The sequence below is a fragment of the Rhipicephalus microplus genome, chromosome 2 (genome assembly GCF_043290135.1).
Source record: "Rhipicephalus microplus isolate Deutch F79 chromosome 2, USDA_Rmic, whole genome shotgun sequence".
NCBI lineage: Eukaryota > Metazoa > Arthropoda > Arachnida > Ixodida > Ixodidae > Rhipicephalus > Rhipicephalus microplus.
Genome location: NC_134701.1, coordinates 191,260,162 through 191,274,157, shown reverse-complemented (window position 1 = coordinate 191,274,157; position 13,996 = coordinate 191,260,162). Strand labels below are relative to the sequence as shown.

General features: G+C 43.4%; 1 protein-coding gene across 1 annotated transcript in view; it reads left to right on the top strand.

Annotated features, from left to right (window-relative positions):
- The first annotated feature begins 7,058 nt into the window (after positions 1 to 7,058).
- The window catches only part of LOC142793095 (Na(+)/citrate cotransporter-like), a 35,495-nt gene continuing 28,557 nt past the window's right edge, over positions 7,059 to 13,996 (top strand). Inside the window, exons 1-5 of the mRNA XM_075885739.1 lie at positions 7,059 to 7,166; positions 8,416 to 8,565; positions 9,118 to 9,233; positions 9,402 to 9,535; positions 13,603 to 13,765. Coding sequence (XP_075741854.1) covers positions 7,059 to 7,166; positions 8,416 to 8,565; positions 9,118 to 9,233; positions 9,402 to 9,535; positions 13,603 to 13,765 — 671 coding nt within the window. The remainder of the gene's footprint in view (positions 7,167 to 8,415; positions 8,566 to 9,117; positions 9,234 to 9,401; positions 9,536 to 13,602; positions 13,766 to 13,996) is intronic.

The window sequence follows — 13,996 nt, the reverse complement described above, 5'->3', positions numbered from 1 at the left end:
CCTAAGCAGACATAGTCTTTTACAACTTGAAGTGCACTATTACTTATCTCGAAGCGCTGCTCTTTTCCGAGGTGTTTGTACATTACTTTCGTTTTCTGCAGATTCATTTTAAGACCCACCTTTCTGTTCTTCTCGTCTAACTCCGTAATCATGAGTTGCAATTCGTCCCCTGAGTTACTCAGCAATGCAATGTCATCGGCGAAGCGCAGGTTATTAAGGTACTCTTCATTCATTCTTATCCCTAACTGTTCCCGTTCTAGGCTTCTGAAAACCTCCCGTAAGCACGCGGTAAATAGCATTGGGGAGATTGTGTCCCCCTGCCTTACACCATTCTTGATTGGTATTCTGTTGCTTTCTTTACGAAGCACTATGGTAGCAGTTGATCCCCTGTAGATTTCTTCCAGGATGTTTATATATGCTTTATCGACGCCCTGATTCCGCAGTGTCTGCATGACGGCTGATATTTCTACTGAATCAAACGCCTTCTCGTAATCTATGAAGGCTATGTATAGTGGTTGGTTATACTCTGAGCATTTCTCTATTACCTCATTGATAGTATGAATGTGGTCGATTGTTGAGTAGCCTGTTCGAAATCCTGCTTGTTCCTTTGGTTGATTGAATTCTAATGTTTTCTTTATTCTGTTAGCAATTACCTTTGTAAATAGCTTGTATACTACAGAGAGCAAGCTAATCGGCCTGTAATTCTTCGAGTCCTTGTCATCTCCTTTCTTATGTATTAAGATGATGTTAGCGTTCTTCCAAGACTCCGGTACTCTTCCCGTCAGGAGACACTTCGTAAACGGAGTGGCTAGTTTTTCTAACACAATCTGTCCTCCATCTTTCAGCAGATCTGATGTTACCTGATCCTCACCAGCAGCTTTGCCTCTTTGCATGCTCTCCAAAGCTTTTCTGACTTCTTCTATCATTACTGGTGGGGTGTCATCTGGATTACTGCTAGTTCTTATAGAATTAAGGTCGTGGTTGTCTCGGCTACTGTACAGATCTCATTAAAACTCCCCCGCTATTTTAACTAACCTATCAATATTGGTTATTTTTCCTTCTTTGTCCCTTAGTGCATACATCCGATTTTTGCCTATCCCAAGTTTCCTCTTCACTGCTTTGACACTTCCTCCGTTTTTCAGAGCGTGTTCAATTCTCTCCATGTTATACCTTCTAACATCGGATACCTTACGCCTGTTAATCAACTTCGAAAGCTCTGGCAGTTCAATTTTGTCTGTTGTACTTGAGACTTTCATGATTTGACGCTTCTTAATGAGATTCTTCGTTTCCTGGGAAAGCTTGCCAGTGTTCTGTCTAACTACCCTGCCTTCAACTTCCACTGCACACTCCGTAATGATACTCGTCAGATTATCATTCATTGTATCTATGCTAAGGTTGGTTTTCTCACTAAGAGCCGAGTACCTGTTCTGAAGCGAGACTTTGAATTCCTCTACTTTCCCTCTCAGTGCTAGCTCATTGATTGGCTTCTTGCGTATCAGTCTCTGTCGTTCCTTCATCAAATCAAGGCGAATTCGAGACCGTACCATTTTATGGTCACTGCATCGCACCTTGCCAACCACTTCCACATCCTGCACGATCCCTGGGTGCGCACTCATTATAAAGTCTATTTCGTTCTTATTTTCGCCATTAGGGCTCCTCCATGTCCAATTGCGGTTTCCTCGTTTTCGGTAGAAGGTATTTAAAATCCGTAAATTATTGCGTTCTGCGAATTCTACTAGTAGCTCTCCTCTGGCGTTTCTAGTACCGATGCCATAATCTCCTACTGCCTGGTCTCCAGCCTGCTTCTTCCCTACCTTTGGATTAAAGTCTCCCATCAGTATTGTATACTGTGTTTTACCTTACTCATTGCCGATTCCACGTCTTCATAGAAGCTTTCAACTGAAGCATCATCATGGCTTGATGTAGGCGCGTAAGCCTGTATCACCTTCATCTTGTATCTCTTATTCTGTTTAATTACGATACCTACCACCCTTTCATTATAGCTATAGTATTCCTCTATGTTGCCAGCTATGTTTCTGTGAATTAGGAACCCCACTCCCAGTTCTCTTCTGTCAGCCAAGCCCCGATTGCAAAGGACATGCCCATTCTGTAGCACCGTATAGGCCTCATCTGTCCTCCTAACCTCACTAAGCCCTATTATATCCCATTTAACACCCTCTAGCTCCTCTAATAGTACAGCTAGACTTCCCTCAATAGATAAGGTTCTAGCGTTAAACGTTGCCAAGTTCAGGTTCCAATGGCGGCCTGTCCGGATCGAGAGATTCTTAGCACCCTCTGCTGCGTTGCAGATCTGACCGCCGTCGTGGTCAGTTGCTTCGCAGCTGCTGGGGACTGAGGGCCGTGAGTTATTTGACGTATGCATGTGGGAGGTAGTGGCCAGATACTGCACCAGGGTGGCCAATCCTGCTCTGGTGAGGGAGTGCGTTCCCGGCGGTGGTTACCGGTGGGGCCGCACCCCAGGCCTCGTAATGCAGTTCCATCACCACGCGGATTTTTTGAATTTTTATCCGGTTGGGAATGCGCGGCACCGGGATTTAAACCACGGACCTTTTGCATGCGAGGCGGATGCTCTAACCACTACGCCATCGCTGCTACTGGGGGGTTATGCCATCGCACTACGCCATCGCTATGCCATCGCTGCACTACGCATGCACTAGGCCATCGCTGCTTCATTGGGTTATGCTCCTACTTTCGCCAGTTCGTGCGCAACTTCGCCTCTATCATTGCGCCTTTGACCAAACTTATAGGCAGCACCACTGATATTTCGTCATGGTCTTCTGAGTGTGACCAAGCCTTCTGTGCCCTTCGTCGTCTCCTCACTTCGCCACCAATACTGCGTCACTACGATCCTACGGCAGCAACTGAGGTCCACACCGACGGAAGTGGTGTCGGCCTCGGTGCGGTTCTCGCGCAACGCAAGCCTGGATTCGCTGATTATGTCGTCGCCTACGCCAGCATAACTCTTACCAAGGCTGAATCAAACTACTGCGCCACCGAGAAGGAATGCTTGGCGATCGTTTGGGCGCTTGTCAAGTTCCGCCCATACTTTAATGGCCATGCTTTTGATGTAGTAACGGACCACCACGCATTATGCTGGTTATCTTCGCTTAAGAACCCATCGAGTCGTCTTGCCCGTTGGGCTCTTCGGCTTCAAGAATATGACATTCGCGTGGTATATCATTCCGGCCACAAGCATGCCGATGCTGCTAATGCACTGTCACGATCTCCCCTATCCCCAGACATCGCATCTGTTTCCTCGGACAACACGTTGTCAGCGCTTGGCGAGGACACCATCTCTTCTGCACAACGCAATGACCCAAGGATCGCTTCGCTTTTTGACGCGTTATCCGAGGCACCGACACTTCCAACCACTCGAACCCTGCGCCGGGCTCCGCACTTTATTATTCGGGATGGCCTTTTGTACCGGCGCAACTATTCAGCAGATGGTAGGAAATGGCTACTAGTCATTCCCCGAACGCTGCGCTCTACCATCTGCGCGTCGTTTCATTCCGACCCGCAATGTGCTCACGCCGGTGTTTTCAAGACCTACGAGCGCCTACGGAAAAGGTATTACTGGCGCGGAATGTTTACCTTCGTCCGCCAGTTCATTCGCGGCTGCCACGAATGTCAGCGGCGGAAAAGCCCGCCACATCCTGAAACAGGTTCATTGCAGCCACTTCCATGCCCAGACCGCCCATTCGACCGAGTAGGAATTGACCTCTACGGGCCACTACCATTAACAACGGCAGGCAACCGATGGGCTATCGTGGCAGTGGATCATTTAACACGGTACGCTAAAACTGCTGCTCTCCCCACAGCTGCAGCACAAGACGTCGCAACTTTCATACTCAATCGTTTTGTGCTTCGTCATGGTCCTCCTCGAGAACTCCTCAGTGACTGAGGCCGTGTTTTCCTCTCCGATGTAATACAAGCACTTCTTCAACAGTGCCATATGGTTCACCGGAAGAGTACAGCCTACCACCCACAGACGAATGGCTTGACTGAGTGGTTTAATCGTACTCTGGGGGACATGCTCGCTATGCATGTCGCTTCTGATCAAACAAACTGGGACCTCGTTCTCCCATTTGTTACATACGCGTATAACACCGCTACGCAAGTCACTACCGGGTTTTCCCCATTTTTTCTCCTGTACGGTCGCGAACCATCACACACCATCGACACTTTACTGCCATACCCGCCAGATCCCTCCGAATACAAGCCTGTCTCTGAAGCCGCTCGTTACGCAGTAGAGTGCCGCAAGCTAGCCAAGCGGCTTACTACGTCCGACCAACAGCGCCAGAAGGAGATCCGTGACGACGACCATCGTTCTGCACCAACGTTCGTTCCTGGAGCACTTGTATGGCTTCATGTACCGCCCTGCGCCCCTGGTGTATCACCCAAGCTACTCTCCAATTATCATGGTCCCTACCGAGTGGTCAAGCGTACTTCACCCGTGAACTACGCCATTGAACCCCTCACGCCACCGAGCGACCGTCGTCGGCGTGGACGTGATATCGTTCACGTAAACCGTCTGAAGCCGTACTTTGACCCGCTTGTCCCCACGTGTTAGATCGCCAGGATGGCTTCAACTTTTTCGCCGGGGGTAATTGTAATGAATAAGAAAGACGCTAATACCATCAGGTCAGCTAACATCAGCACAAAAAAAAAGGCACGAGATCGGCGATCAAGTACCGTCATCTGGGTTCGCCTGCCTTCCTTTAGAGCTACCACCCGCTTGCTGAGTCCTTCAATAAACCCCCTTTACAATAATAATAATAATAATAATAATAATAATAATAATAATAATAATAATAATAATAATAATAATAATAATAATAATAATAATAATAATATAAATAATAATAATAATAATAATAATAATAATAATAATAATAATAATAATAATAATAATAATAATAATAATAATAATAATAATAATAATAATAATAATAATAATAATAATAATGGCTGACATCGCACAGTAGACGACTCTAGAATTTCGCTTGCATCGATATGCGATTCACGTCACCGGGATCATGTCCACGAAGATCAGGTGAGCAACTGAGCACCGTTACCACTGTTCGACCTAGGCGAACGGCTAGCGACAAAGATGAAAAAGATGATCACAAATAATTATTAGTGAATGAACCGTAAATAATTGGAGGCCATCTAGATACCAATCATTTGATCCAATTAAGGGTGAACTAAGTTTACACGCCAGACTTACGATCCTCAAAGCAAATTGCACGTATACAAACAGTACGCAATGTTTCTGTTATTGAAGGTACAAAGTTATATGCGCATCTTATTGCCAATAAATTTAGGTCACTATTAGCCCACCTTTGCATGAACGACACTCCCGTACGTATAAAACCGAGAGTGCTTGGGTTTTCAATATTTATTGCATATGCATCACTGTTGCCAGTTCAATTTTTAATGTACAGCAATGAAAGAGGACAAGATGACTGACTCTTATTGATTCATCTTTATATTATTATTCTTTTATTTTTCAAAGAGCTTTTGCTGTTTATTTTTCTTTTTTCTTTTATTATTAGGCTCTCAATCAGTGTATCACATATACGCTACTACAAGCTTTCATGAGTGATCCCCTCCTGAGTTGGTATGTGCCAGTCCTTAGAGGCAACAAACAAACGAACTCTCGCAAACACGCGCAACCATGTAGGGCGTGCCATGCGCAAGCTCGTGCAGATCCCTTTCTGATCTCGCCGTACGCCTGCAGTTCGAACCTCAGAGTGTCTGCTTGCATTTCTCTCCCGTGCACCTCAATTACCTTACTCAGAGACCTACTCAAGTTCAGGTGAGACCAGCTTTATTTATCGGGGTATCTGTTCACCCACAGGCGCTACAAACAAATAGTACGGCCTGATTACTTATGTGATGGCTTATAGCGCCATTTACTGTTGATTTTGCTAGTGCAACTGACGTCACCGTTCTACGACTGGCATTTGCGGAATCCATGGCTTGTCGAGTGCCAATTAATGGATGCTGAAAAAATTCTAAACGATGACACTGGCGGTGTGGCCCGTGTCGTTAGTGTATCCTTTCTGTGTCGGCGTCGCTGAGAACTTGGTCACTAAAGATAATGTTTGGTTGTTAGTGGTCGTCTAAACTATGGCGATATGACGATAAATGAATAGGCCGCAAACGCAAGTACGCGCATTACTTTGCCTTTATTTGGTATTGTCATTCAAGGAGCAGTGCACATTAAAAGCCGTCGCATGCTTAAAAAATGACAAGCCTGACAAGTTGGTGATGATGCTTCGTGACTGGAACCCTTCAGAAACAAATCCTCAGCTCGTGCTTCCATTTCCTAAATTTTCTTATGGAATTCCGTGCGGTGAAATTAAAATGGGCAAAATCATAAGAAAGCGCACAGTTAAACCTTGAAGAGAGGTAACATAATTATTAAAAATGGTCTTCGAAGTACAGGCACGCAATCACCTTCAGTCTACGTCCTTTTCATGGGCTTTGATGAGGGCAAGCAAAAAGTAAGACAAAGAGGTGTCCTGACGTCGTTGCGCTCAGTTGTACTGCGGCAAGGGCTGCAAGACAGAGCGCCAGCCTTACACTCCTCAACAGTGACTCTAACATGAAAATACGTGAACGAAACGAGAACTGGTAGCGCTGTCGGTGAAAAAAAAACATAGAGAGATTCAGAAGATTTTTTATTTGTTCAAGGGAAGCGACATTTTTTGAAGTGGTTAGAAGCTTTTTCTCCTAATAGTTTGATCTGTGGGCATGCCACCCCTATTTCAGGACCTGAGGGGGTGACTATCGCATTGGTTCCGGAACCAACAGCCGCATCGTTTTTAAATAATATTAACGATGTCACGCTTAGTATTATATGTTTGGTCACTTTTTACTGAAACACTTATTTTTTGAGGTCTGGTCAGTTTGCGGCGGATATTCTTTAAGTATCGGCCACAGGGTCCCTACAACAGCTGCCCTAGAGAGTGCCACCACAAACATGCAATTCCAACCCAGGTTGACGTCCAGCCTACATTGCATGAAAGGCCATGAGTGAGTCCAGGCTCGTAAATACACTGCTCAGGTCGTGGCAGTTCATCTACGTGGTAGCCGTGCCCGTGATACTGCTACCGCTACCGTTTTACATGAACAGTAAGGTGAGCTTGACATTACTTTATACTCGTAAATAATTACATCTTTGATGAATTTCGATGAATGCACCATGGCACATGGAAAAAACGTTTCATCACATACTGCTCTAAGTTTTGCTCAAAAACTTCGTGCATTGATCGCAATCGCGAAAATTCATGGCAATATTTGGGTCATCTCCACAAAATGCGGTGTAATAAATTGTTTTCTGTACCGTACCTGTCACCGCAGTGATAGTGAACAAATTCGGGCGCACGTTAAAAAACCCCAGGTGGTCAAAATTTCTGAAGCCCTCCACTAAGGCGTCTCTCATAATCATAGGGTGGTTTTGGGACGTTAAACCCCACATATCAGTCAATCAATCAGTGATATTAAACAAGAGACGCTCGTGGCACTAATTCATAATTTGTAGCAGCTCGCTCTTTTAGATCTAGTCTCACGTAACCTTGCAAAACGCTAAGAAAATACGGCCACTCCATGGAGAGAAGCGGATTTCGCCGTCTACTCGCGTCGAGAGCGCAGCACGTAGAAAGGTACACGAGCCAATCGCCGATGCATGCTGAGATAGCACGTGAGCTGGCGATCGCGACCACGCGACTAGTTTGTCAAACTTCACTGATGATACTCAGGCGACATCCCCCCTTCCCTATGTCTTTTAATGTCCTTCAAGACAGGCGCAGTGTTTTCTCTTTGCTCGAGCAGCATTGGAAGGCAGACTTTGCACTTATGGTGATGAGTAATGGGTCTGCTAGTTTCATCTCCGCAAGTGCCTCATTCATCGGCCCCACTCACGCGCTTTTACCCTAGGGTAGAACATACGATTAACGGGGGGGTGTTATTCATATGCACTTTATCTGAAAGAAAACGGCAATGCCGACGTCAAGAAGCTATCGAGAGTGTCCATACTACGCCATCGTAATAAACGTTCGAAAGAAAAGTGCAAGTGTGTATTTAGAAACGTATCAAGTGAATATTTGAACTAAACAGAATTAAACCCCATATTTGTCATCGTAGATTGAATGGCACCATTTTCAATACACAGACCTAAACGCTGTACGGGTGCAAGTGGAGTAAACATTCCTTGGACTATTTGCTGAGACAGAAGTTTCTAGAGACCACGGCCGCCTCCATCTAATTTTTTGTTACGACTAAATTGTATAGAATTAGTTATGACGTCTTCAAAGCACATCTTCTTGTTTCTGTGCGAGTAGGAGATGGTGATTATGCGTGTGTACACCAAATTTCTGTCCTTCTCAGGCCGGCCTCAGTGCGTATGTGATGCTCTGGATGTCGTTCTACTGGACGGCAGAGCCCATTCCACTTCCGGTGACGGCGCTCATGCCACTCGTGTTATTCCCCCTGTTCGGCGTGCTCACCACTGCCCAAGCTACGAAGCTGTATTTCAATGTAAGTCAAAGTATTTCTCTAAAGTAGTTTCGCCGGCACCCCTTATCTGCTGGCCACCTGGCCCTTAAAAACCAATAAATGAGTTGCTCTAAAATACTTTCGGAACCACCTCTTATGTGCTGACCTCCTGGCTCCTAATAATCAATAAATGAAACTAACTGTTCGGAAGGAACGCCCTCATATACTAAGCCCCTATGCATAGCAGCCATCGGTATGTAAAGCTGAGCATCGCAGAAAGATGGGAAATCGCTGCTCCCGTCGAAGCGATTATGTATTGTTACATTGCAGTACTTGAATAAAATAACGGTAGTGAGATGAGAAACATAATGTAGATTTAGTTTGAGAATTCATGTTTCCGTACCGAGGAACACTGACGCCATAAGGGGACATAAATTCCGCAGTATCAATCTTCAATCATTTTACAGTAGTTTGCTGAGTTCAGTATTTTCTCTGCAGCACTTCACGTAATGTTAGTTAACGATGGTAAGCGTATATGCTTCACTGCACATATAATCGATTTTCCGCTTATCTTGCATGGGCAATGTGCTTCAGGACATAGGCTTCGTCATGTTCGGAGCGCTGGTGGTGGCAGCTGCTATCGAAGTGAGCAACCTGCACCAGCGCCTGGCCCTTAGAGCACTTCTAGCCGTCGGCACCAGCAACCGCAGGTAAGGGCAACAGTCACTATATTATTGAAATGTAGAAGTTTCCCAGACACCTGTGCTTAGGAAATGTAGATTACGTAACTATGCAAGATTTTATGTACTCATTATTTTTCTGTTTTTTTTCATTATAAAAGGCGTTTGTACAAAAGTAGTGCACATTTTTTTTTTCAGGCTTCTGTTAGGTTTCATGCTGTTCACGATGTTCATATCGATGTGGATTTCGAACACAGCGTCTGCCTCCATTATGGTTCCCATCGTCATGGCAGTAATGGATCATCTACAGATCCTCACCAAAGAGGCCCAAGGTGACTGATTCTTGGTTTATATATTTGACGGTATCTGTGTTTGGTTTATTATTTCTTTCGTTTTACAAAGAGGGGAGCAAGAGCTAAAGACTATGTGGCCTGACAGAGGCTTTTGCTCCTTTGGGCATTCGGCATGCATAAAAATGACTTTGATGCATGTAAAACAATAAAGCATTAGCTTGTATATAACTAAATGCAAACAGAGCATATAAAGTTTCGCATCATATAAAATACCTCTAGGCAACAAAAACGTTTGCAAACACTTCTTGAAACGATAGAACGAAACACTTAATGTAAAATAACAATATCGTGCAAACACTTCATGAAACAAAACATATCATGCAAAACACTTCATAGAAAAAAAACACATCATTCGAACTGTTCAAGATTATGTACCCCGATGCATTAAATAATGAAGATTGGAACTGTAATAAAACAGTGAAAAGGACAAGTATAGACGGTGTATAATTATGTCATTAATAAGTTATCATAGAACGTATGACTAAGTTTTTTTACATGTCGTTCTAAATGGGATGCGTAAAAGTCTATGTCATTCCTTACAGTGTTTAATAGCCGGGGTATTTTATAGTGTAGGTCCTAGCGTCCGTAGTTTGTTTGCAAGAGTCATGGCATTGTTGTTTGGTGGCGTAACTGATACCGTGGAGATAAAATTGGTGTACTACTAACATGGAATAGTACTGCTTTTTTATAAGCAATAGTAATCTATAAAAGTAAGTTTAGATTTGCTTTCATCAGTGAATGTTTATTAAAAATATTGTGTGCGTGGGTTAGTCTCGCGGCCAACCATGATAGTTTTCGAAACTTCTTATTACCTCTTTTTGCAGTTTAATTAATTTGTCGTAATTTTTGCAGTAGTTGTTCTCCAGACTAATGCACAATAACTAAGTTTTGAGTAAAAAAGGGCGTAGCACATTGCTTTTTTTTTAGTGGTAGTGGTATAAGACTACTAATTTTATATATAGAGCCTACTACTTTCCTAAGGCCACTGCTCAGCTCATTTACATGATTGCCCTAAGAGAGGTTTTCTTGAAACCATACACCCAAAAGCTTTTGCGTTGCTACTCGCTCTATCTGCTTTCCTTTGAATAAAACCGTAATATTAGGAGGCATTGGTATATTTATTGCCTTAAATACTATTATTTAGTTTTCGTAACATTCAAATTAAAGTTTTTTTAAGTTCATCCCGTCAGACAATAGATTTAATCAATCATTACTTTCTTTTTCAATCTGCTTTAGTGATGTGCTTGAAAATAAAGTATTGGTGTCATCCTCATACATGACTATGCTCGGTGTAGGTGATATGCTTGGGAGGTCATCCTTCCGAAATAGCATGCGAATACGCTGTGGAACCGGGGTGCAGTGCAACCGTAAATACACAAACGTGCACATGCTTGCCAAGTATGTGTACCTACGGTTGCGCACATGCGTGGCTTGTGGGAAGCCTGTAGAGCTGATTCAACCTAGACGTGTCTGTACAAATAAACTGTACGAGCATATAATAAAAAATGGTCGCTCAAAGTGCATTTGGAAAATAGATACAATATACAACCACATTTATAGTGTCCAGCAATACACGTTCCGAATTTCTTTCCAGACAAATCCCATGCTTCAAAAATTTTGTATTATATATCTGTGTAGCACAGCAGTAAACACGCATCCACAAAGCTGTTTGCTTCAAACTTTTATATTTGCTTAAAAAATTTTTTATGCCTCTGACACATCCCAAGGGAAAAAAATCAGTAATCAAAATGTCAGCTGGGCGTTGTGGGGTCTCGGAAAACATCGCTATCTCGGAACACATAACACAGTAGATGTGGTAAGGCAAACTGAACGTGAACATTTACCAATTCGCATTTGTAGTGATGATATCGTCCACCAAACCAAATACACCGCTGGTAACATTTCAAACAACCTCGTACAATATTTCACTACAACACAAAAACAAATTAACAAGTTAACGTGAATGGAGTGTCGCCGACGGTCGACCCACCACAATGTATCCACGGGCAACCACCCGGGTGTCACCCCATGGGCCCCACACAAAGAGTTAGCTCGTGCGCAGGCCCCAAAGCGTTAACGTTCATAGCCGCGAGTTCTTCCAGATGGTGCAAGTACTACCTCGGGACTCTGCTCCGCAAACGGGGACACGCAGTCCTCATCACCTTCCCCGGCTTGAGGACTCTGACGAAATGGCAAAGAACATAACTATCAATGTCATTAGTTATATTTTATTGACTTAGTAACGCAGTATAAGCTTCGAAGGGGAGCTAAGCGAATCTTCGTTTCCCGTGGTATTGTTTTTATTGGTGTGTCTTATATCTTAGGACGAACATTATTAATTTGGCAGAAATACATACATAATTACACTTCTTCTTATACGTACCACGTTCGAGATACTAGAAACTTAATACTATTAAGACAGCAGTTAGGACGCTTGTATCGCCGACATTTTCCAGCACTTTTATAAATACCGTTATCGTCTGTATTTATTTCTTGATGACACGGAAAATACAGCCTTCTGACTCGTGTATAGAAAACAGGTCATTGAATATCTCAGTGTCTTCGAGTATTTTCTCTCGTTTCGCAAACGTCCGCATTGAACGGGAAGAGTGCCCCGCCGTGGTGGTCTGGGACTAAGGTAATCGGCTGCTAACCCGCAGGTCGCAGGATCGAATCCCGGCTGCGGTGGCTGAACTTCCAATCGAGGCGAAAATGCTGTAGGCCCGTGTGCTCAGGATTAGGTGTATGTTAAAAAACCCCAGGTTGTCGAAATTTCCGAAGCCCTCCACTACGGAGTCTCTCACAATCAAACGGTGGTTTTGGAGCGTTAAACCCCACATATCAATCAATCAATTGAATCGGAAGAGTGTTATTTTTATGGCAATATCCTCTTCATATAGTAACAACTTGTTTTGATGGTGATTCGAATTTCCACCTTGATAGCAGATGCATCAATTTCTGAAGCTTGTGTGAATTCTGGAGCTTTTCTTTAGGCATGCGTATTTTCGAGACATGTTATTGTGAATGTTATCTCATAGGTACAACTCACCTATGATTCTAAGCATCTACTCAACTTAGTAACGCAGAAAGGGCTTCAAGAACCACGGTTCCTACATAACAAGCAGCTGCGCCAAAACACCTCCAGTTATTCCTATAGTTTACCTTAGTTGGCATTCTCTAAACTTTGCGATGTCTATCACGATTTCTAGTCCCGGTTTCTTAAATAGCTCTTTCAGCAGTGGATAGGTATACTGATGTATGCACCTTTTTTATCCTACGTTGTTTATGTCTGTGACCGACTAATTTAGTGAACAAACTACGATGTTTCACAAATATATACTAGCAATGTATTAGTAATTTTTGTACTAAGTATCATATTGATATTGTTCTACGTGCCATGTTCTAAAACCAACTTGAAAAAAACATTACTTTCAATTTCCTCGAAGGAATAGAAGCACAATTGTGCACACATTTAAAGGCTGTAATTGCCTTCTTTCTGGGTCAAAAATTACCATCACTGACTACAGAACGACAAAATATTTACATTCTATTCCAATTACAAATACTAAAACCCTCACAAGAACACATATCACTTTGATTTCTTTCTTGGGATGTAATATTGTGTGCCTTGAAAATATGATGTAAGCATTTGAGAAGTGAATCAAAACTTGCGAGTGAAGAGGATATACATTTGTATACCTATGTGCACATATTTTGATACTTGCCTCATCAAATACTGCAGCTGCTCATTCTACTAAATGATATAATCATGGAAGGGCATATTATAGTAGCAAAATCTGAACTATTAGGATAAGTCATTCCCAAATAAACTGTGTGCTCTCCGAGTGGTGCATTGAGGCCTGAGATTAGACCCGTGTAGCCAAAGATCTGTCATAGGAATCAGCATTGACCATTCTCAGAAGTACAGTTATATGCTAGACGACTCTTTTGCTCTAAACTGGGCAGCGTGGTCTTTAGGAATTGATGCAAGTTTTCACGATATGTTGAGTCAACATCCGTATCTCTTTCACTCTCGCTACACGCAGTAGACGCAGGGACGTCTTTGGGTCCCGTGAAGTCCCCAGCCGTGCAGGTGACATCCCCAGATGAGCCTGCACCTGTCCCTGTTGTCGAAGAAACGACTCCTGTTGTCCAAGAGAGGACTCCGGTTTTCGAAGAGGTGACTCCAGTCATCGAAGACGTGCCTCCGTAAGTTGAGCTATTTGTTCTCCCGAAATTTTGTGTATAGTGGCATTAGCACCGTAGAACGGACACTCATAGAAAAATAAACGGTCGAATGAACGAGAGAAACAGGCGAATATTATCTCAGAGCATTGCGTTGGCAAATTAGTCGTCAAGAAAAGACTCCCTTCTCTGTTAAAACCCTGCCTCAGACATTCATGGTTCAGGACATAGCATGCACCACTTGTTTATCAAATC